The sequence below is a fragment of the Dermacentor silvarum genome, chromosome 4 (assembly GCF_013339745.2).
Source record: "Dermacentor silvarum isolate Dsil-2018 chromosome 4, BIME_Dsil_1.4, whole genome shotgun sequence".
Taxonomy (NCBI): Eukaryota; Metazoa; Arthropoda; class Arachnida; order Ixodida; family Ixodidae; genus Dermacentor; species Dermacentor silvarum.
The window spans coordinates 10,225,147-10,250,087 of record NC_051157.2 but is presented as its reverse complement, the minus strand read 5'-3'; the positions used below and the strand labels follow the sequence as shown (position 1 = coordinate 10,250,087).

At 46.9% G+C, this 24,941-nt stretch overlaps 1 protein-coding gene across 2 annotated transcripts in view; it reads right to left on the bottom strand.

Moving 5' to 3' along the window:
• Positions 1-24,941, bottom strand: part of LOC119448119 (gamma-aminobutyric acid type B receptor subunit 2) — a 209,174-nt gene that overhangs the window by 44,076 nt on the left and 140,157 nt on the right. For both annotated transcript variants that reach the window (XM_049665192.1, XM_049665193.1), the window contains exons 2-5: positions 24,546-24,683; positions 14,043-14,213; positions 10,252-10,356; positions 1-33 (exon numbers count right to left, since the gene is read on the bottom strand). The exon at positions 1-33 is cut by the window's left edge and continues 33 nt beyond it. In XM_049665192.1, the coding sequence (XP_049521149.1) occupies positions 1-33; positions 10,252-10,356; positions 14,043-14,213; positions 24,546-24,683 (447 nt within the window). The remainder of the gene's footprint in view (positions 34-10,251; positions 10,357-14,042; positions 14,214-24,545; positions 24,684-24,941) is intronic.

Genomic DNA, 24,941 nt, shown 5'->3' with positions numbered 1-24,941 from the left:
GAAGCTGCCAATTATGATGCGGCTGTCGGTGTTCTGCAAGCGCACAAAGTTTAATTAAAGTATGACAAAAACATTCTTGTTCTGAAGGAGTACTTTTTTGTTTTGTTTTGTCAGCCGTGATCAAAATATCACTTGTTTATGGTGAAATATAGACACGCGCCAACTCAATGTGCTCCTAAAAGGGACGGGTGCAAAGACACGTGGAACTGCATGGGTGGAGAGGAGACTACATAACACCTTTTTTCGTTTTTTCATAAAAATGTTCTGGAATGAGGCTGTAGCATGGATGCATATAGAAAAAAGAAAGAACATCCACCATCTTACGCTTCACTGCACTATTCCTGCAGCTATTTTGTCATCGTAAAGCGTCCAGTTCAAGATTGCCCCTTAGTACATTTTGAAAGGACTCTAAATATTCAACTGAATTTTCATTCAAGAATTACTTCAGTCAAAAATACTACATGCCGAGATGTCTTACTTTAGACCAGTGAATGTCTCAGATCACCAGAGATAGAGAACCTATGTCGGAAAGGTGGAGATGTCAGCCTGAAGGACATGCTTTTGGCTTGCTACACCCCACGTAGGTAACGGGACAATGGGACAGATAGAGACGGGAGAGATAGGTGATGACAAGGGGTGAAGGTAATGATGAAAGAAGTCCATGATGTCACGCACATGCGGTAACAATGCTTTAGGCTAACCGAGAGCAGCCAGCATTTTCTACAAAGCATGCATGACTTGCACTGCTGTCTTAACCACAGACGTGTTTAAACTAGCAGTAGCTGCTGCAAGGCGCTTATCACTTGCTTCACCATCGCCTTAATATGACATTCCAACGCTGAGCTCTCGCTGTGTTGCTCTCGCTCGGACTGAAGTTTGAAGTTCCTAGAGCGTAAGGAAGGCCAAGCTTGCGAGTCCAGTGTGGTGCTATTTAAACGAGGCTGAGCTTTAAGAGCAGTGTCTTCAGCATTTGTATTATCTTCTCGTGGAGTAGACAACGATACAGGCGCAGGTTTCAAATTCGAAGGCGCATTCTTTACTTCCCTACGACGGTAATGCCACCCTCACGGCTTATGGAAGCTACTGCTTCGGTGTGGGTAGTATTGTCCTTGGCCATTTTCTTCAATAGTAAATAGGGGGAGATGCGGAGAGCGTTAGCATTAAATATATGGTAAATATAATGCCGTGAGACATGCAGCGACGGCTGCCTATTTCGTGTTTATTTCGGTGCTCGTGTTTTACACTGCGCTAATAAAAGACGACAACGGGAAATACAGTAGGGTCTGCTTAAACGGAATTCGAATGGACAAAAAATGCGTTCCGTTTATCCGAAGTTTCATTTAAGCGAAGCACGCAAACTCACCAAGAATCGTTTTATTTGAAAGTGACTGAGTGTTTTGATATTACTGTGGCGAAAAACGGAGACTTTATTGCGTTCTGCTTCAAATAGTCTGGCTTTTCTTGCGCAAATTGTGTTTATGTGGAACAGAATTCAGATAACTCTGCGCAGTTCTGGCGTTCAAAAGAGCGCTGCAGAATTTCAATAGACCGATACCACCGACCGATCTGCGCATGCGCCGGCTTTCCGGAAGTAGCACTGCCACCATCTTGGTTGTAGTCAACTGGTCAAGCACACCACCGCAGTCCCCGCTCGTTCAGTATGCGCACGAGCTTCCCAGACATCTCTGCGACTCCACCACCGAGAAACATTCGTCATATATTTTAAGAAATTACGTCGGCTGTTCATTGCAGCATGGCGAGGCGAACGTTGAAAAGTGGCTGCTGCTCTTTCATTTCGGTTGTTACCCGCTGATTACGCGTTGAGTATCGTATTTGTTCGAAAAAAAAAAAAATTATGGGGTTTTACGTGCCAAAACCAGTTCTGATTATGAGGCACGCCGTAGTGGGGGACTCCGGAAATTTAGACCACCTGGGGTTCTTTAACGTGCACCTAAATCTAAGTACACGGGTGTTTTCGCATTTCGCCCCCATCGAAATGCGGCCGCCGTGGCCGGGATTCGATCCCGCGACCTCGTGCTCAGCAGCCCAACACCAGTATTTGTTCGAGCTTTGTATGTAGTACATGCTGATGTACGCGGTAGTTTTGAGTTACTATTTTTGCACGCGTGCATCTCAGTGACTGCAGCATTATTTTTGCTTAGCAACGGACATAATATGATTTGTATACCTGCTGGAGACGGGTTTGAAATGCGGTGTCGAAACTTTCATGCCCTAATGATGCTTACCTACATGGTTCCGCGCACGACTTGCAAACTTGGGTAACAGCGATATCTAGAAGTTCTTAGGTAAGCTAGGCGGCATTTTTAACATAAAAACGCCGATAGCCAATCACCGCCAAGTCATCGATAGCCAATCAATGGCTAATCGAGAATCGATCAATATTCAATAAATTCCGGAACATGCTGGGGAGGACTTGGTAGTTCTTAGCCTAGCCCAAATACGTGGCCAATACCTTGCGATAGCCAATTGATAGCCAAGCAATATATAATCAATTATTTATCAATAATCAATAAATTTCGGGAAATTCTGGAGATGACTTGGTAGTGCTTAGCCTAGCCCAAATATCTGGCGAATACCTTGCGATAGCCAATCAGTAGCTAATCGATCAATAATCAATAAATTCCGGAAAATGCTGGGGATGACTCCGTAGTTATTATCCTAGCCCAAATACGTGGCCAATATCTTGCGATAGCCAATCAATAGCTAATCGACAATCGACAAATAATCTATAAATTCCGGGAAATCTAAGTACACGGGTGTTTTCGCATTTTGCCCCCATTGAAATGCGGCCGCTATTCATCCCCGTGTTTCTTCTCGTGCTGTGTATTACCAGTACCACATATTAATCCGTTGGATCCACGTCTCTCGAAGCTTTCGCTCTTTAGAAAATACATAGAATCCGAAGCTTTCGTCCCTTGTGTGGTTGTAGCACCCAAGAACGCAGCAGGTCAATTCTCTCATCACACGATGGCTCTACACGAACCATAAAATTTGCTAAAAATCGTTCGGAAACAGGACGCACAGGCACTCCGGGCGGCTGGAGCGGCCGGATGACTACACGTACCAGCATGCACCGCGGCAGCGGTGGCGTCGTGAAACTGGCCGGTGGGATCGGTCTATTGTCTCTCTTGCCGTCTTGTCCGTGACAGTAACACGCACTGGAGCAGTAATATCTCTGTCTTCGTCAATCGAATTGTAGTCTTTGTCACGAATGTTACCGATGATATTTTCAAATGTCTCCTCGTAGCAGGTAACGAGGGCGTCACCTCAAGCCTATTATTCCTGGCTGTGTGTTTTAGTGCAAGATCCTACTTACACCGTAGCGCGTTTCATGCTTTTCACGGATTATTACTTGACAAGTGAAATCCTCATGATGGAAACACCACTGCAACTTTGACATCTTTAATTCGCATTACATTTACCACTACTGCATGATGGATCGGATTTCCTTCATTATTTGTGACAGAACCGTTTGACATGTTTGTCGGACTTTTCCTGTTCTATAAGCCGGTGACGTAGGTAGTAGTTACGGTTAATCGGATTTCAGGAAAGGATGGGCTGCGTGTAACTTAATTTGGCTAACATTGCGCCTATGGGTGGCCAAGCAAAGTTCATACCAGTGTTCCGTTTATCCGGCATTTACTTTTAAGCGAGTTTCGTTTACCCGGTGTCCACTGTATTAGAGGCGGCCGAAATACAAAAGCTAGGTTATGACAGGTGCACCTTCCGTACTTATGATGGAAAAAGAAATAGTCTATCTCGGCAGGTGGTGGTACTTTGACGCTTTGGTATGAATTAACACAAATGTTCGATCAGCCTCCTGGCAGATGTTATATATATAAGGAGCGCAAGAAAAATGCGGGATCTTCCTATCATTCACTTTTCGGTCGAATGTGCAACTGAAAATATTGTGTTCATATCACTGAAACAGTGACTCCAACAATGTGACATTAACAAAAAAAGGAAGAAAAAAACATCTGTGCAAAAAAAAAAAAAAAAAAAAAAAGGGCTTCATGTATATACGCGTGCGTGGCGGTTTAACGAAGCGAGGGTCTGCAAGTTAGGGTTGTGTTGTTTCGTCCTTCTCGCCGTCCTGTCTGTTGCGCTATTTTATCCTTGCCAATAAAAAGCAGTTATAAGTCTGCGCTCGTGATGTGTTGCTGTCTCTCCTGTCCTCGCCGCAGTCGCACTGCGCTTTAACCATGTTTTTAGAGAAATATTAAATTGAGCTTATCCGTTGCTTATTCTGTCTAAGAATTCAGTGGTGTGCGCCATCTTTGGATGTCCCCAGCAACCTTATAAAACTACGAATAATGAACACGACAAACAAAAGAGCAAGTAGCGGTACTCTTGAGGCAATGCAAATAGCGTGAATCTGGCTCTATACCGGAAGCATTCAGGGCTTCTTAAGCAAGGTACACAGACTGAGTGCTCTGGGCAAACACGCAGAGTGAGTTTGGTTGCCAACTGGCCTAGAATATGTAGGAAGATAAAAAATGAAACATTGTGCCCGCGGGCGACAAAGGTCAACAATGTTGCGGCAGCGGGCGCAGTGCCAAAACTCCAAGGAGGAGGAGGAGAGCTAACTTCGAACAGGGGCACAAAACAAAAGTGTTCGACTGCACGCGGCAAACAATGCCGCCGGTACCTTAATTGCCTGTCGCCAAGGGACAATACACTCAAAAAATAATATCCGGAATGGAGGACGCATACAGCAAAGACAAAACAAAGAAACGTTTGTTTGACATTGCACAAACTTTCTACTCGCAGAAGCTTCAGAAGCTTACGCCTAAAAATGGCCGATGTGCATGACTTTCAGCTCTGCCGTCCTTGATTTATTGACTTTATTCAGGCTTGCTTCCGCTATTTTTGTTGTGCCTACTCCGAGTGCTCGTTTTCTCTGAGACAAGTTTCGGTTCAATGCCACGTACATTTAAAGCTTCTTCTCTTACCTAAGCCTTCCCGCGGATGCACTGAAGTCGCGTCTCTTTCTTTTATTGCGACAGCAATTTTATGGACACTCCAAGCGCATTTCTGCCGTCGCCGTCGCCTTCGTCATCGCCGTTAGGTTTCACATAAAGTCCAACGGCGATAAAATCGTCGCCGTGCGCCGTATGATGTATGTGCGAGTGAAAGCGCGCGAGAGACGCGCGCTTTCACGGAGAGCGAACGCGACGTCTTCCGTCGTGCGAAAGGCCGTGGGTGATGGGAGGGAGGGGAGGCGACGTTTACCTGCGGTACCAAATGCGTAGCTTGCGACCGGGCGCAAGGGGAACTGGCGACTCAATCCCCCACGCGAAAGGAGGAAAGCGGGGAGGCAGCTCAGGAGGGAGGGGTGCGGCTTCTACTCGGCCAGCAACTGCGTACTTGTACTTTACGCGGCTGCGGGCGGTCGCGCCACCGTATCTTGAAAGCGATCTGCACACGGCTCCTACCTTTGTATGCGCTGTGCTTTGGTCGCTCAGTTTCCGTTGAAGTGATAGACCGCACGAACCTTCGTTTGCTGCTGTAGCCGTGCTTGCTCACACCAGCGTTTTGACAGTCGTTGTCTGCGGTCATTCAGTGTGATCTATTCATGTTTGCTTGTGCGCGCTGACACCATGCTTGTTAATTCAGTTAGTAAGCGAATGTGTCGAAGTTTACGCAGCCGATAAAACTACTATCCTTACTCCGTATAGCTCTCTACTAGTAAATTTGCTATCGCAATTGATGCTTCAACTTTAGGGAGAAACTGCGACTTCTATATTTTACTTAAGCTCGTGGCTTTAACAGCTTTCTAGATCTAGCAGCACCTGGAGCACCGATGTAATACCTGCTTCACAGTGCGCGTTTTCCAAATATTGCGGCGAACGTACACAACAAATAAATTTCGGCCAATTGAAGTTTTCGTGCGACCATGTCGGCGTACAGACATCCGCACATGGTATGAAACGCAATCAGTGCAACGCCATTTCTCTTAACTGCCTAAAGGCATTAACTTTGGGATGACGCCGCCGCACTGAAGTATACTTGAACTGGCTGTTCTGCGCGGGCCCGATTTCGCTGCTCAACTTGCTCCGAACCTTCGCGGAAGATGTAGAAATCACGCAGACAATGCTACCAGTCACCCGATCGACGTTTTGATAGCTTTACAGGTATACGACCGGCTGTACACAGTGTCTCTCCTACGTCATGCATTTATTGAATCGCGCCTCCATCGCCACATATAATTCACCTTCTACGCTGTATAGGTGATCGCAGCAGTTCAGAGCTCTGCTATCCCGTCTCTCCAGATTTCTGTAGCGATGCAGCTTCGCGCTCACTCTCTCTGCTTTGTGCTTTGGCTGTCCGGGGTAGGACAGCCAAAGCAGACTTCGAAGTTTCGCGCATCGCTTCACAAGAGAGGGGAAAATAGCTCGTAAGAGTAACAAGAAAGAAACGCGCAATTTAAGCGCTGGGCGCAGCGCGCCTGCCACGGCATACGGCGCCGGGCACGTATCCTGTGGTGGACGACGTGACCCCCTCTCACAATTGAGACGGCCACAAGAGGATTCACTTTATACCCAACGCCGCTGCCTTGAGACTCAAGCCGTCTGGACGGGCGTCCGTCTTTTACCTAAGCTTGTGCGCCTCGCCACCAAGTGTGGACCGGAATCCTGCCCAAGTCTTTCGTCATCGCACTGCCTGGCGATTCGACGTACTGTATTCCTTTTCCAGTTTTTCTTTTTACAAGAACATCATGCAGACGATTCGTGCAATAAAACGATTGACGGACGCGGCGTCAAGAAATAAATTATTTTTTAAAGAGCAAGTATCGGTATTTCTTTGCCGATTCATTGACACAAAACACAAGTTACTGGGCCATGAGCGCCGGATTCGCCCGAGAAAATGGTGGCCGGAACAGTGGATGCGAAGTGCCCGAGCTTTGGTGCAACAGGAGCGAGCGTCTATCGTTGCCTCGACCGGAAGATGTCACAAAAATATGCGACACACGCAGGGATACAGGGGTGCTTGTCATAGGGAGCATTTCTGATTCGACTACATGTACGTAGACGACGTGGCAATACCAGGAGATATGGAACGCATAACTTCAGCGGAGACAAGTCTGCCAAGTCTTCAGTGAAGCACGTATTGGGCAGTAATAATAATGCTGACCTGCAGCATGGGGATGTATACTCACATATGTAGTGATCTCGCGAAACATGTTTCGTGAGGATAAACTATCGACACGACGACAAGCGTAGATTATTGTCATCTAGCTGGAAGTATGCTGTGATTGAGTTGTATTGCAAATAATTGCCTGGAACCAGTTAGCCTGCATTCATATTCTTACAATCATGTCGCACATAGGAGCGAATGAGAAATGGGGTGCAAAAAAAAAAAAAAAAAAAAAAAAAAACCGCGCGCACTTGCACAGAATGCGGCACTACAATAAGGTACACGATTAGAAACGTGGACAAGTGTTGTGACCTTCACCGAGGAGTGTATGAGTTGCGAGCACTGTGTGATAATTTATGGTAAACTAGCGCTTTGAATTACGTCATGAAATACCATAGCTCGTCTTTCAGCCCGATTTTCGCGACATTGATCACTACCGCGCTTCCTAAAGAAGCACAGACAGGGGCATCCTCGCGACACTGCATCTCTGAGTTATACGCCGACTGCTTCTTTGGTTGCCTGCACCGGGAAAGTACTTTTTACGCTTCACTCGGAGCTTAAAAAATTAAATTCTGGCGGTTTACGTGCCAAAACCACCATCTGATATTACGAGGCATGCCGTAGTAGGGGACTTCGGATTAACTTTGACCGGCTGGGGTTCTGTGACGTGCACCTAAATCAAGGTACACGAGCGTTTCTGCATTTCGCTCCCATCAAAATGCGGCCGCCGCCGCCATAGCCACTACCGCGGCCGGTCGGATTACGCCATATGTGTTGAAAACTTGGCGTGTCTGAACGCAACACTTAGGGGCTGAAGCAAACCATGAAGATGGGCACGCAGTTGACGATACACAAACTTCCTCCAGCACAGAGGATGTCCTAATGACGCCGACAATAGGAACAGCTGCCATGACTGCAAGCGAGCCGTTATAGACTTATGGTTAAACACCTGGCGTGAGACAGACAGGTACATGGAATGGCGCAGAGAAAGTATCTCTACCAGGCGAGAAACTGCCAAGTTATTTTGGGCATGAAGCACCTCCTCCTTGTTAGTGGCTGGAATATGGGCTGCCGTACTCTAACCACTGCTCGCAGTGCACCTTTCCCTTCCAAGAGAGGATCAGAAGTATTGTTCCATTTTCCGTATGGGATTCAAGAGCCACGAATACATTCCCTTTCGAAGCATTTATTCTTGTAATCAATGAAGCACAGGCCTAATTTTTCTGCCTCAATCCAGCGATACCCGTCTCATAAAGCAGGCGGCAAATGCTCGGATCTGTGCACTTCGCCTCTGCACTTCCGCTCGGCACAACCGCCATTCCCACCACATTCCAACTACACAGTTTAAAAATCCTCGAATGCTATACAGTGACGGTGGGGGCAGGTTGCAAGGCACAGTGGACGGCAACGCACTCGACGCCGCATCCTGCGCACGCGTTCTGCTCGCCGGCGGCGTCCGCAGATATTCATTTCCTGGGCGTCTTTGAAAGACGTCCCCGTCAAAGCATTCGCGCTTATCTCTCCCGCTTTCGCATTTTTTTCTTCTTCTATCAGTTTTCTTTCGCTTTGACACTGCGGAAGTCAGCGCTTCCTTTTTGTCCGTGGCAAGTGAGCGTGGGGCACGCAGTCAGCAGCAGGCGCAAAGGGACGCAAGGAAACACAGTATTATTCTTTTATGTCTCTTTTTTTATATATATCCAGGTTCACAGAGCTTATTTCTGGCACGCGCCGTGAAAGTGGGTTCTCGAAATGTAGTTGCGAACGGGCGCGTCTTCATAGTGAATGTCCGGCGACGCAAGAAATGCAGCAGTCGCGAAAACGTGCTTAACCTGTTTTCATATCCCTGTTTACGCTGCTTGATAGAATATATATATATATATATATATATATATATATATATATATATATATATATATATGTTTTGCCTGCGTCTGCCGCAATCATAAACAGAGGCCACCGTATTCAATTCACCCAGCTTTAGATTCCGAGTAACGTGGCGGGCTTAGCTATATATATATATATATATATATATATATATATATATATATATATAATATATATATATATATGATGTCTGCACGCAACAGGCTTTGCTTTAGGCCTCGACCTGTGCAAAGCAAAGCGCGTTTACCAACGGCTGAACGGAAGGTAAGAATAAATGTAAGAATGCCGTTCTTTCTTTCTTTTTTTTTTTTCCGGTTTCTTCCTATTACACTTATTCTTGTGCCTACACTGACAGAGGGAGAGAGAGGGAGTAAGCTCTTTATTGAAAAAGAGAGTGTTTAGCCAGCATATTATCGCCTACATGCTACTCTGCAGGGAATGGGACGAAGAAGAAAGGCCTTAAAAGAAGGTGGGCAGAAGAAAAAAGGGAGAAAAAAGTGTAGGTCTTCTGGTGTTATCGGCAGCATAGAGTAAATGTCCAAGGCGATGAAGGTAGGTAATCTTGTTAAAACTAGACGGTTAATGCAAAAGAAAGGAATATCACAGTCTTGATGAGACGACGTGCGTGGGTCGTAGCGTTGAAAGCAAAGCTATTGACTCAATAAATAAAAACGAGAAGTTCAGCGCTTTGCGCTATTTTGATGGGCATTGACACAGATGCTGGGTCCCTGGCCGTGGCTTCATTGACGCAGTCGGTGCTCCCGTAAACGTCAGTGTATGCTTTTCTCAAGACATGTATCCCTGTAGTCTATAATTTCGCCAGACAACGCAACGCATGTTTGAGGAATGGGTTTCGCCTTCTCCGATACACAGGTTCGCACGCCGGCCTTTTCCTGTGTGTGCGTGAGCAAACTCTGCGAGGCTTGGGATGACCTAAAGAGCATGCGCTGCTACGTAGTGGAGGGTGCGAAAAGATGCGCGCACTTCTTTACCGGCTGGCGCTCTGCGCCGCGGATGTACGAGAGGAGGGAGCAAGAGCAAAGCCCGGCAAACGAAGGAAGCATCGGCGCGTCAGGAACCTGACGAAGGCGACACTCGGAGAACAAAGAAAGAAGCGGCGAGGAAAAGTATGGCGCTCCGCGGGCGTGGAGGAGAGGCCAACACACGGCTCAGGGATGAGTGCAAGGAAAGGCGGTGGTTCGCGTTTACCTTCAGCTCCTGTATTTGCTCGAGGAAATCGTTTCGTGTGACGCTTTCTGAGGACGAGACAGCGATGTTGGCGCTCTCCAGCTGAGTCAGCAGCTCGTTGATGGCCTGCGAACCGAACAGGAGGGGTTGTAGGGAGAAAGGTGGCAACAGCAGAAAGATTCGCACAGAAAAAAAAAAAAGAAAAATACAGGTGTGAGACGCTGCCATGAGGACGCGCGCACTCAAAGGTGGGCGGAACATGTCGGTCCGCTTGATCCCCGTGAGCCTAGTCCTTGCACAGAGACATTCGGTTGCGAGCCTTTTAGTGCGATGCGAGACGAATGCTTCACTGTACGATACGAGGTATTATGATTAAACTAACAAAGCAAATAATATGGCTGAAAACAGCTATGTATCACGAACCTCAATCTCGCTGACAGTCGGTGGAAAGAGAGAAGGAGCACTTTGATTAAATGCAGAGCGCCCGCGTATGAATGTTCACATATACGCGACACTTTGCAAGGTAGCTAGGGGAAGAGAGCAGAGAAAGGCGGCCCAGAACTATTATCACACCGTTTCTCAGAAGAAGAACTTCTTGAAAGAAACGATAGCACCAATAGGCCATGAAAATACCGATAATGTGTGAGGTTGCAGTAAAAAATAGCAGGCACATCTTTACGGCACAGTGACCATTGGTACTCTAAGGTCTCCAGCATTAGCGTGACAAGTGCCGCAGCTTTACGTACTCGTACAATAGGCCATGTATTGTGACACACTTAGTTTGAACATTTAAGCCGATATTGAGCACGACGCACAGTGAACTAATGCGAGGCAGTTGATAAGCGTGGCCAACGACATAAGAATGCTCTTCGCCTGCAACATGATTCTTTCACAACATGATTCATAATTCATTCGTGATCTTTAAACCAGCCGACATGCTAGCTCATAGAGAACGTCGACTGTTCTAGAGGAGCAGGTACCTTCTTTCTTAGTCTCTTGTCTCAGCGCTGAGTTTGCAACCATGAACTTCAAGAGAGATTCTACACGGAATCAACTGATCTTGTAGCAAAGCGCTGAACTGGGCTAGTTGGTGCATTGTAAAACGGATAAAAAAAACCATCAGAAACACACAAGAAACCAGATGAAGAAGACGACGAGATAAGCTAGAAGTTCCCGCTAGCCCCATCATCGTCTTCATCTGGTATATCCTGTGTTACCGCTGGCATTTTATCCGGTTATCCAACTGATCTTGTCAGAAAACCATGGATGGAATTTCCAAAGGCATGATCTTATGAAGGAACCTAAGCGAGTAACTGCTGGCAAAATATATCCATAGAAACTGGCTGCCTGTATCATGGACACCGTCGGGCCAGGTGATAGTGCTTGTGAATGTAGTAGTAGCAGAAAATTAATAATACAGAAAGTTGCTTGAAAATATTGAAGCTTCTGCGAATAAAACTCATCGTGAGACGTGGCAAGAAATAAGTCACTTTACGATGTCGAACACCTTCTTTCAAGTTCTCTGTTCAATATGCTCAGCCATCAAAAATTGCCGAACACTTCATTCGCGAGTATAACGTAGCAAAAACAATAAATGACCAATCCTACTTTGAGCTACGGCGCGCGGCGCTTGAAGCGGGATGCCTTACATTCGCTGTATAGTTACCACTGCGGTAGGGAAACTTTCAAGTATCCACGCGGGTAAAAATATTTGGCGTATTAAATTTTTTTTGTACTCACTCGTACATTAAAAGACGCGCGTAGCATCAACATGGACTACCAGATGTCCCCGCGCACGTGTTGTAAATGCTTAAGTAAACGCGTGAAAAAACACAAACCACATCGTCAGGTTTTTAATTCTTGACTAAGCGTGGGTCTTCATGGAATTAGTTCTCTTCGAAAGCGAGTAGAGGGACTGAAAATTGCACTTGGAAAATGATATTTCTTTTCGTTTGACACATTAATTTTTCTCTACCAGAGCCCACTATATTTTTTTGTTCATCCGCCCACATTTACTATATCTTTACTTTGTTTTCTTGGTCATTATCGGCTGTACAATGTTGGGCGCTGTAGTATAAAGTCACTTCCTCTCTTCTCGCCCTCTATACCACTCCTGCACTATACAGGGTAGCAAGCCAGGAGGAAACTGGGTGGTAACCTTTGCTTCTTTTCTTTTATTAGCAGCCCGGGCGTGGAGGGTTAAAAGGCCTCCAGAGACGCACAGTGCTTTTGGCTGCAAAAACAACGAAGCCGAGTGGATGCACCGCCATGATCTGCTCAATCAGTTCCGGTGCTCCGCTGATGGCGTGAGCGTTGCGCGCACACACATGAGCGTTCCAGCGGAACTGATAGTAAGCGTTGAGCTAGAATCTACCCAGTCCTTTCACGGGGCGCTACCGAACGCCGATGGTTTTCCGTTGGTCTCATCTAACATCTATATAAGTGCGACGTCTGTAATGCTGCTGTCGGCGATGCTCATCGCGCCAGCGTTGTGACATGCCTGGTCAGGACGCTGTTCGTGTTGCGTCACGCCATGTCGTCTCCACAAGAAAAGCAGAAAGTTACTTATCAAGAAAGAGGTCAGCCAAGGAGACACAATCTCTCCAATGCTTTTCACTTACATGCTTAGAAGAAGTATTCAAGCTCTTAAACTGGGAAGGCTTAGGAGTTAGGATCAATGGCGAATATCTCAGCAACCTTCGGTTTGCAGATGACATTGTCCTGTTCAGCAATAATGGGGACTAGTTACAACAAATGATTGAGGACCTTAACCGAGAAAGTGTAAAAGAAAGATAATATGCGGAAGACAAAGATAATGTTCAATAGCCTGGCAAGGGAACAAGAATCCGGATCGCCAGTCAGCCTCTAGAGTCTGTAAAGGAGTACGTTTATCTAGGTCAATTACTCACAGGAGACCCTTATCATGAGAAAGAAATTTACAGAAGAATAAAATTGGGTTGGAGTGCATACGGATTGCCAAATCCTGACTGGGAGCTTACCACTGTCGTTGAAAACAAAAGTGTACGATCATTGCATTCTACCGGTGCTAACGTATGGAGCAGAAACTTGGAGATTAACAAAGAAACTTGAGAACAAGTTAAGGAGCGCACAAAGAGCGATGGAACGAAACATGTTAGGCCTAACGTTAACAGACAGGACGAGAGCGGTGTGAATCAGAGCGCAAACGGGGATAGCCGATATTCTAATTGACATTAAGAGAAAAAAATGGAGCTGGGCAGGCCATGTAATGCGTAGGATGGATAACCGGTGGACCATTAGAGTTACAGAATGGGTGCGAAGGGAGGGGAAGCGCTGTCGAGGACGGCAGAAAACTAGGTGGGGTGAGGAAGCTAGGAAATTTGCAGTCTCAAGTTAGAATCAGCTAGCGCAAGACAGGGGTAATTGGAGATCGCAGGGAGAGGCCTTCGTCCTGCAGTGGACATAAAATATAGGCTGATGATGACGAAGTTGATGTCGTCTCCGCGTAACACAGAACGAGGAGCTCGAGCGCGGCGGTAAACCTTGCTATCGCTTCAAAAGCTTCACCTTCGGCCGGAACTGCGGACATTTTACTATAAGTTGGCTCACGAGGACCTCCTCGATTCTCTCGTTCCACTGCATGGGCTCCAGCTGAACACGTCGAGGGCAGTCGTTTGAGAAGCTTGAGAAACACTGCTCTTGTGAGACCGCCGGTTATCTGTTGTACGCATTATATCATCTGCTCTACACCACTTCTTAATCGACCTGCTAAGGTCTTGTAAGAGATCGCAGTATCAACAAATATCGATAAATAAATAACGTGGCTCACTCACCAAGGCGTAGAGCTCGTCGTCTTCGTGCAAGGTGGCCACGGCATCCCAGCGGAAGCGGCGCAGGAATGCCACACGGGCCGGGTTGTGCGACGAGTCGGGAGCCACGGTGCGGAAGAAGAGCGGGAAGCCCGCCCGGTCGCTGAGCACCGAGCTCAGGCTGCCGAACGAGATCTGCAGAGGGAGCAGCGCTGCCTGTAGGCGTGGCACATTCTTTCGGCACAAGCCGCGAATAAGGTTGGATCAAGCAGTCGGCTGCGCCGTCCAACTCAGATAATTCCTTTTTTTGCGAAGAATACATCACTAGAATTACTACAGGGAACACTAGAGTTCCTATCATTCAGTTACCGTGCGAATGATGGCTATATAATAGCGCATGAATTTGTCCAATCTTCCGGGACGCGGCTTCAGACGATCCTGTGACATATTTATTACGCTTTATCTGATTTTATTTGACTAAAGTTTCAAGCAATCACATGTTTCAAAACGCAGAAGGCAACAAGACTGCTCTACGCACGTGCATAATCATTGCACGTTGTCGCATATAAAAGGCCATGTTTCGTTAAATATGGCCATATTTGCAGAATCACAAAGCTGTTAGAAGCCGGAAGGACGAAGTTTATGCTAATTCATGTACTGAAACGCCAAGCTTGCAGCTGCCGTAGACAATGGTGCCATATTTACCGCCAGTAATTTTTGTAGATAACTCTACGCTGTTGTAGAAGCTCTAAACGGCTCTCCCACTCAGACACGTGTACGTATCTCTACAGGCTCCTGCCCATAGCGTAACGCGACACCGGCTCGTTCGCAACGCTCCGGCAGCCGATGCGTGGAACATTCGTTCCACTCCCGAGCCGACAAACCAGAAAGCTAAGCATCCTCTCCTTGGTAATTGCCCGCCGCTCCCGTGGTGCTGCCGTAAATACCTACCGAAAATGCGAAAGCTATGCTGTTTCCTGCAGTGCATAAGTGCGTGTACCATGAGCAAAGTAGTTCATAGAATACACTGAAATAAACCACCGCTAATGAATTGCAGAAAATCAATCCTGCTCGCGCCGTCTTTCATCACGCGCAAGGCACCGGGGGTCGGGTGCATTCTATTCCGGCGGCGGCTGCGTACGGCGCCGTCGCGCGATCTGCGATGGGTACAGTCTAGGCACACCGCAGGCTCATAGATCCGTGAGCGCTGTGTTCTCACCGCTTCGTTCGCATTGAAGCAAGGCAGCACGAAGGTCAATTCGCTCGCTGCTGCTGCCGCTCTTCTTCACGCGAGCGTTTTGACAGCGAGTGTCTGCGGTCATCGAGTGAAATGTGTTCATGTTTGCTTGTGCGCGCGTGGCTGACGGAACTAAATAAGGAGATAATGGCACGAAGAGATGGTGCAGGCTATTCTTTTGCACTTGAAAAAACATACGGATGTAGTATTTTACATGTCGCAAGCCATCTTCGTAGAACAGGTTTAAAATAACATGTCAGAGGTGCTACAGCAAGATGTCCGCCCGTGCACCTGGCTCGATCGAAGCGGTGCCTTTTGATATATCTATATCACACCGTAACACCAACAGATGCCAACTTTAAGTAAGACACGTGACACGCATTCCTTTTTGAGCATAGTCTGCTGCTTCATCTTGTCGTTCTGCAAAGTGTATTTAAGCAAAATTTCAAGCATATGAGCATCCGCAAAGGCCTGTCATGTCTCATCATTATATTAATGCGTCAACTTATATATGTAGCTGTTATTTCACACATAGGCTAAACAAAGTACCGATTGCGTCTTAAGGACCTAATCAAGGCCCCGATGGATTTTTGAAGATGTGGAATACACTGAAAAGGCGAACAAATGGACTCAAGAGCAGAAACGTCACACACACACACACACACACACACACACACATATATATATATATATATATATATATATATATATATATATATATAAGGCATCGTGGATGACTCGGCAGCATATAGGCGGATACAAGATAAAGAACGACGCTCCAGTTGCTGAATTGGTGAGCTTTTCTTTTTATTTACCAGAATGGGATTGAAAAAGAGAGGTCATTTTCGGCTGTGCTCAGGGATGCGAGAACTAAGAGGACCTGCCCGAAATTAATTAAAGATTCCCTTTCTAGTCGAACCCTCATGACTGTGCACGCCTGAACAACTCAAGCGTTCCATGATGTTGGCATGCACTTCCTCCCAGTTATCTACGCACGCACACAACACAGGAACTCAAAACACAGCGTGCATACACATGTATGCGGTGACGATCAAGTGATATGAAAAGGGTGGAGTCGCCTTTTATTTAGAAAACTATATCCTGACAAAACTACACCTTAAACAAGAATAAAAAAAAAAAAACACACTTCGTTGCTCGCCGAAATCATCGGCAGGTGCATCAACTTGAACACAAGAAATTCGAAGAGCATTGTGTGCTCAGATTAATGACGCAATGCAGTGCAGCAAACCGTTGTTTAGTATAATGATGACTGGCCAAAAATCCAGGAAAAATGACGAGCACACAGTTAAAATAAATTTCCACTTTCTTTAGCTACTATGTTTTTCAGGTGCAATTGCATCAAATGATTATCACTCACATGTAGAGTACTTTGCATTGCGCTTACATAATTTTTGCAGTATGCTGTTTTTCCTGTTGTGACAGTCCAATGTTTAGTGTCACAGGTATCACATTGCCCCAATACCACGCAACATGGACCCTAACCTACACTCCGGAAGGAGGAAAGCGAGGGCCACCCAATACATAGAGAAAACATTCAGGTTCGATACCACGGCCCGTTTTACGGACGCCGCTATGTACGGAACGAAGAAAAAGGGCGCAGTGGCAGTGGTCTGCGACCGCCGAGGCCACGTCACCTCCAGTGCATCGACCCGCCCCTGCACGATCACGGAAGCGGAAGAGCTGGCCATCGCGTTAGCCATCCGCGAAGGCCAACACGCAAGCAAACCACTGACGATCCTCACGGACTCCCAGCAGGCCTGCCGCAACTTCCTACAGGGAAGAATCGCAAGACCTGCGGCATAAGTCCTAGCCCAAATACCCAAGGAGGACACTGACGACAACACCATCATAACCATCATTTGGATACCGGGTCACGCTGCCATCACGGGTAACCTGTATGCCGACAGAGCAGCTCGAGAATTTGCACATAACCGAGCACTCATCACGCCGACTGCAGATGACCCTGACCCAGTTGACCCCGAGTATTCAGCAATCCTGAACTACCACAGAGGGAGTCGCTTGCGATATCCCCCACCCCATCGAATACTAAAGACGTAGGATGCCGCTGCCTGGCGTAGGCTCCAGACAAGCACTTACACGAACCTACACATATTACATCGCATGCACCCCACAGCCTACAGGGACGAATGCCCGTGGTGTGGGGCCACACCAACCCTATACCACATTACGTGGGAGTGCACGCTACACAACATAGAACACCATGACACGAACACCACGAGGGAGCAATGGGAGGCACTGCTGTCCAGCTCGGCCCTCGACGACCAGCTCAAGCTGATCCAGAGAGCAGAGAAGATGGCAAGAGCCAGCGGAGCCCTGGACTAGGGGCCCCGACCATTAGCGATGCCCCATTGGGGCAAGACAAAACTATCTTTGGATTAAAGTTTATCTATCTATCTATCTATCTATCTATCTATCTATCTATCTATCTATCTATCTATCTATCTATCTATCTATCTATCTATCTATCTATCTATCTATCTATCTATCTATCTATCTATCTATCTATCTATCTATCTATCTATCTATCTATCTATCTATCTATCTATCTATCTATCTATCTATCTATCTATCTATCTATCTATCTATCTATCTATCTATCTATCTATCTATCTATCTATCTATCTATCTATCTATCTATCTATCTATCTGTCACCTGTTAAGCTAGTTGCTCTAATTATCTATTATTTATTTATTTATTTATTTATTTATTTATTTATTTATTTATTTACACACTGCAGGTTTCTGTCGTCAGGGATGTGTAGAACTCAGGAGCATGCTGTTAATGTTAAAAAGAACAATAAATGTTGCAAACAACTAAAAAGGGACAAAAGCCTAACAGTAGAAATGAAGGACATGCAGGTTCCAAGCTCCCACACATGGTTACTCCGAGGGAAGAAATAAGCGTGAGTGGAACACCGTAAATTAAATGCTTGAATACGCCCTAACTAGAAGGCGCCGTAGTTGAAGACACGCGGAGCGGCATGCAGGAACTGCGAACCCTGATGAGTATGCATACCGAGCTATCGGGGAGCTCCTCTAGCTCGAAAGAAAACTGTATTGAAAGCTGCTGCTCTGCGCCACGCTGCTCAAAGGCTGAATTCTCGACCAGCGGCGTCACGTCAGAGACAGGTGCCTCCGCAAAGCTGCATATACCGGCCTATCTGACTATCATTGCGCATCTCGGTTTACGTGCTCTTCCACCCTGTATGTGTGGGTGACACTGCTCGCAGCAAGTGCGTTAAACTCGGCGACCTGGCGCGCAGCGCGGCCCTCGAAAGAGCTCCGACAGGTATGAAGAACCCCTGAGCGTGGCCGCGCCGCCTCTTTCTTTGACTTCGCTGTGTCTATAGGCACTCGAGCCGACCTCTGGTGCAGGGAAGCGTCCCTTCCTTGCAATCCCGGCTGCTCTGCAATTATAATGGAACCGCGGAGGTGGAAAGAGACCTTCGCGTCGGCCCCCTTGGCGGCCACTCTGTCAACTCGAATGCTGCCGGCAGTGAGCGAGCCACAGCGAATGCAGGCTGTAGCCAGTCCACAGGATTTTATGCTCTCTTCTATCCCCTTTTCGCACGGCTGGGACGTTTGCGGTGTCGGCCAAACTTTGAAGAGTCCAGTCGCAGGCAGAGTCTATTCACGACACATGAGAGAGCACGGACGATTATCGCTCAAGCAGGGCTGCTCTCAAGCGAGATGACTTAAACAGCACTCGAAACAGTGCACCAGCGGTCTCTCAAACTTTTTATCTAGAGGTGCATTTTGCCTGACACGTCTTGCGGCACTTACTGGTGAAATTCTGCGGTGCCGCAAGTGCCAGCGCAGCTTTGATTTCGGTGCGGTAGCTGAGTAGACTGCATCTCTGACCGCTGTCATTTCTCTAAACGGGCGACCGGTGACGCGTTGTCAAGTAGGTCGAAGCGGCTTGAACAAAATCACATCTGATGGGGAAGCGTGGTCATCTTGAGAAGTTATCGCCGCTGATCTTGGTCACCTTCTATCCGTCTTGAGGTCTGCAAGCTTCGTCTGCTCACTTGCTTACTTACTACTCGCTTCCATCTTCCGAACACCTCACTAATCGGCAGGCAATCTGCATGCGCCGCGCTTAATCCCAACGTGAACGTGCTCTGCGACAGCATGCCACAAAACTAACCAGCTTATTCGGCACTGACCGGTGCATTTTGATTTGTCACTGTGAAAGTGTTTCTTCCCAAACCTTTCGAGACTATTACTGTTTTTCTAGCTAGCTTCTTTTTTTCCATAATGACTGAGGCACTATAGAGACAACGTAGACGAAGGGCCATAATTCAGACGCACAAGGGTCCAGGCGCAAACTTCTGAAGAACGGTGTCGGCCTCTTTATTTATTTCTCATAAATAAAATGAAGTTGCAAAGTATAAAATGCGAAGTAGCGGCAGATTGAGACACGCAATGTGATAGCTGACAAACTTGCTTTCCTGTAAACCATTTCTTCTTTCTTTGCTTCGTCTTCTGCTGTACTCACTACATTCAGGTCTACACGTCGAGCGCAAGCGCTACGTTTCTGCTAACGTGCAAAGAAGAACAAGTTTTGTCGGGGAAAGGTCCTGTGCACTCCGAAAAAAAAAAGTATAGCAGCATTTTTTTTTTTTTTTTGCAATGAAAGGCTTGAAGAAATCGCGAGGACGACGAATACAGACAGAAGAGGAGAACGATTGTAGCTACAAGTTGTTCTAGCCTTGCAATGGCGTGCCGGCAATCGTTCCGCACGTGCGTTTTCTTTTAATCTGTGTGGAGCGAAAACATCTCTAAACTTAAATAAGTCATAAGCCTGCCACTTATTACCGATGCTGCCAGCAAGGATAAATAAGCCGAGGAGACGGAGTGAATGTACGATGCCTCCACTATAGGTCCACCCCACATACAGTGAACAACAGTCCGTGGAGTCCGCTACGTTAAGTGATTGGTGACAGCAGCACTGTTAAGCTTGACCATTTATTTGCTGGACAAATCGGTGTCTGTAAGAAACTTCAGTAGGAGGAACAGTAAACCAGGGTTCCATAACGGCAACGCTTCCATAGTGACCGATTTTCTGGTGAAGTCCTTAGAATCTGTGAGAATATCAGGGCCGTGAAATGTCGCCACGCGCCCCATGGAAGTACCATTTCCGGCAACACGGACACTAACTATCACGATACTGCTAGGCCTGATCTGTTTGAAGTAGATATAGCAAATGAAAACGGGTGGAAAAAAGGTGCCGGCTATCTGTCTCCGTGGTTCATTCCAGTTACTGCTTTCGGCGGGGCTGCACGTCGGCACACCTCGCACTTGGATAAGCCACGCGAGCTTGGGAGCACTTCTCACGTGCGCCACCCGAGAGGCAACGTGCTATGCGACGCGCGCTGTGCGAACAGGGAGTGAATACGGCCTCACGTACCTCCCATTCGCCTGGCAGTAGAAAGCTACCCGCCCGCAGATGCCCTTCCGCTGCAAGGGTCGTCGCTTCGTCTGTCTTCGTCTCATCCACGGTGCTCTTCGGCCCCCCACTTAGCGGGGAGAGGAGCGGCCAGGTATACGATCACAGGGAATGACCCACAGCAGATCAAGGATGCATGAAGAAAGTTGATGGACTTGGGCACACTCATTCCTTTTACTTTTTCAAGCGCACGTGTTCCCTGCGCATTCGTGTTTCCAGACTGTCGCATGGGCCTTTGGGCACTGGACATCGGGCAGGCCAATGGCTGGGTGTCTGGTATAGTCTCCATTCGCAAAATAACGCGGGAATAAAATCATTTACTGAAGCAAGGGGTAAGCGTCTCCAAATGCTGCAGAGATTCTCATGCACGGTGGAAAGCAGGGAGCCCGTCCGCGTATAAACAGCGTATCCCGTTCCCAGCAAAAGCAGTACGTTGAGGGCGTCATTTATACGGATTACCACCTAATATAATAAAAAGTTGAAATTGGACATGGTTCCAGCTTTTACTGCGACCGCAGTTGGAAGCTGCAAAAATGGGTCCGTCCTGTCCTCTACACCATCGTCAGGCCATCTCCTCGTCCCCAGCTTCACCCTGTCAATACGGCCAAATAAAATTGAACCATTCCGCCGGTGATCGGCGGCGGTGGAACGTCTGTGTCGCATTGTGTACTTGGGAAGCCGGACGCACTAAGCACTGAACTATCGGGAAACCTTTTCTACCGGAGAAGCAGTTTTTGTCGAGGTCTCCCGCATTGTAATATATTTAATGTACTTTTCATATTTCTTGTGTATTTTTTATAGTCCTGTATCTCGTATATTTGTGTAGCTAATCGCACCATTCTAACCTATTATTAGTTGTACTTGTTTTTTTTTTCTTGCTATGATGTGTCCGTCCATACAATGAACTGTTTAATGTGATATTTTTAATATGTCATGCCTGTCTTGCTTGGGCCCTATTGTGGTCTGCAGTATGCACTAAATAAATAAAATAGTTCCGTTACGCGAAACTACGCCATCACCCGACATAGTTCAGCACAGGACAGCACACGTGTATATCGAGTCAGCGTCTACGTACACTGCTATGTGTGCTATAGCCACTGCAGATGCCAGCTCTGTTCTCCTAGGAATTGCGCAACGAAACAACAAACGCTACCTTGAATACCCTCACAAACACACACCTTCAAGTGCAACAATTTTTAATCAGACGAATTTATTTATTTGGCACTTTCTGACCTTTTAAAGCGAATAGCTTTCTTTCGCTCGTTTAACAGTTCTGTAACGGGCACATTCGTCGCTGAATGCTCTTTCAAATGCACGTGCTGTCGCGAGGGTGCTTCGCAGCGTCTGACGGTTCAGATGCTGTGCTCGGTGGTGGTGCTGTGCCGCGTTTGTCCGGCCACTAAATACTATCTTGACTTCTGGTCCGTGCTCTCACAATACACTCTGCTTCCATGGATAATACACTTGTCAATGTCGTACACATCCTAGCCTGTTTGGGACTACTTTTACTGTATTGATGGCACTCAGCGGTCGTATCACCTGCAGTTGTTTGGTTCAGAAATCAGATAGACCAATTTTTTATTGCGATAGCAATTATATGGACACTTCAAGCAAATTTCTGCCGTCGGTGTCGTCGTCGCCGTGAGGTTCAGTATAAAGTACAAGAGCGATAAAATCGTCGCCGCGCGCCGTATGCTGTATGTGCGAGTTAAAGCGCGCGAGGGATGCGCGCTTTCACGAACGCACGGCGGAGAGCAAACGCGACCGTCGCGCGAAAGGCCGTGGAGGGATGGGAGGGATGGAGGGGGGGGCGCCTTTGTGCTGAGGCACCAACGGCGCAAGGGGAACTGGTGACTCAGTCTCGCACGCGAAAGCAGGAAAGCGGGAAGGCAGCGCGGGAGGGAGGGGGGCGACTTATACACTGCCCGCAACTGCGTACTTGTACTGTGCCCGGCTGCGGCGGGCGCCCGCACCGTATCTTGAAAGTGATCTGCAGACGGCTTATAGCTTTGTATGCGCTATGCGTTCGCCGCTCAGTTTCCGTTGAAGCGATAGACCGCACGAACATTCGCTCGCTGCTGCCGCTGCGCTTGCTCACGCCAGCATTTTGACAACGGTTATCTGTGGTCGTCGAGTAGGATCTATTCGTGTTTGCTTGTGCGCGCTGACACCATGCTTGTTAATCCAGTTAGTGAGCTAATGTGTCCAAGCTTATACAGGCGATAAAACTACTATCCTTACTCCGTACATAGCTCTCTACTAATTTGATATCGCAATTGATGCTTCGCCTTTCGGGCGAAACTGCGACCTTTTCTATTTGCCTTTAAAGCCTAATAAACAGCATACAGCCGTAGAGTCAGTATACCATTGAGAAAAAATTAAACGTTGCTGTTGCAGTTCTGCATTGTCAGTAACAATTAATACAGTTTGATTATCACCAAGTCATCCATGAATTTTGCTATGAAGGCCGAAAAGAAAGATGGGATGATATATATATATATATATATATATATATATATATATATATATATATATATATATATATATATATATATACGTAAGGCTCAGCCGCGTGCACCATACGGGGTTATATGTTCCTTTTCCTATTACTTGGTGTCCCACGTAACTTGAGCCAAACTTCAAGAATACGCAAATGCCACGTAGCTGGACAGAACAAAGGCAATGTTGTTTGCCGTCGCTTGGAGATACTCAGATGATCTTTTGGATTCCGCCTAATTACATAATTAGTCCTAATGAATTACCAAGTTCTCATATATAATAGTTAGATTAAGAGTATCAATGAGAAAATTCTAGAGCAACATGACAAACTTCCGATAAAGCTTTCTGTTGCTCAATACGTGCTACATAAAAGAGTTTTTCAAAGCATGAGAGAAGCCCGCGAATACACGCAAAATGCCTCGAGCGGCCAGTCGCACGGCAATTTTTCGTGTATTAGTGTATTTCGTGTATTCGCTATGACAAAATGAGTAGCCGTCATCATTATGCGGTGACTACATCTCTTATTTTCATTTCAATAAAAATAAAGAGCTATGTGGCAGTTTTCATAATAGACAGCTGGAGCATAGCCCAGAAGAATATGCTGTTACAGCTATCCAAAAAGACGTGCTCAACGGTCTCATGCGCTCCCTACAAAGTAGGCAGTTGGTATACAGAAGAAGGAATATGCCTTTTTGCCGCATACAGAACTACTCCATGGTGCCGTCCCTGTGTGCAGCTTAAAAAGGAATGTCATAATTAACGGCAGGGAGTATCAATCACATCTCTCCCATGGCTCTCCCCCATGTACAGCAACCTGCACAATGATTCACGGAACAAGGAATGGACGAAATCTCCATTAACCGTTTGCGCATGTCAGTTGAAAGGTATTGAAATGGAAATGGAACAACAAAAATGTGCTTACAAAGATCGCTTCGCCCAAAACCCTCTGACCGAATTACAAAGACCACTCTTGAAAGGACTACAAAGCCGGGTAAGGTAGAAGTCAGACATATATCTGAGTGAAGATTTTAAAGAGATGATCACTTTCATCTCAAAGAAAAAGGCATCTAGTAACAATTTGCTCAACAGATGCGGTAATGGTAAACTGGCATCCTTCAACCCGCGAGATTGTTTCGGCTGGTACTGTGACCAGCTGCCACACAAGAACAACGATAACTTGATCTTTAATTTCTGTATAGTCATGCGAGGACACTGGAAGCCGCGCAGAGCAATTTTATACCCTCGTATTTGTTCACAATCTTTCACTACATGATGTGCGCAAATTACCCGTTTCTCGTACCTGCAGCACGCCCCAGTAGCTGACCACTTTGGCGAGGCGCTCGGTGACCTCGGAGGAAGAGGTACCCAGCAGCATGGTCATCTGCTGCTTCCGGTAGATGGCGTGGAAGAAAGCATTGATAGCCGCTCCGGCGTCACACTGCACGAGACAGAAAATCACGACACAAATCAATGCGGCGTGTATAACTTGCGTGCACGCACGCACGCACGCACGCACACACTTCACACCCTTACACCCGTAAGGGTGCGAGGTATAGACCAATTTGTGCCCTTAAGGACTCGTACGGGTGTAAATCGGATTACAGTGTAGACTTTCTGGACATGACGGTGTGACTGCGACGAAATCCCACTTGCTCAAGGTCAGTGATTACATCCTACAGTTCTTGCACTCGATTGT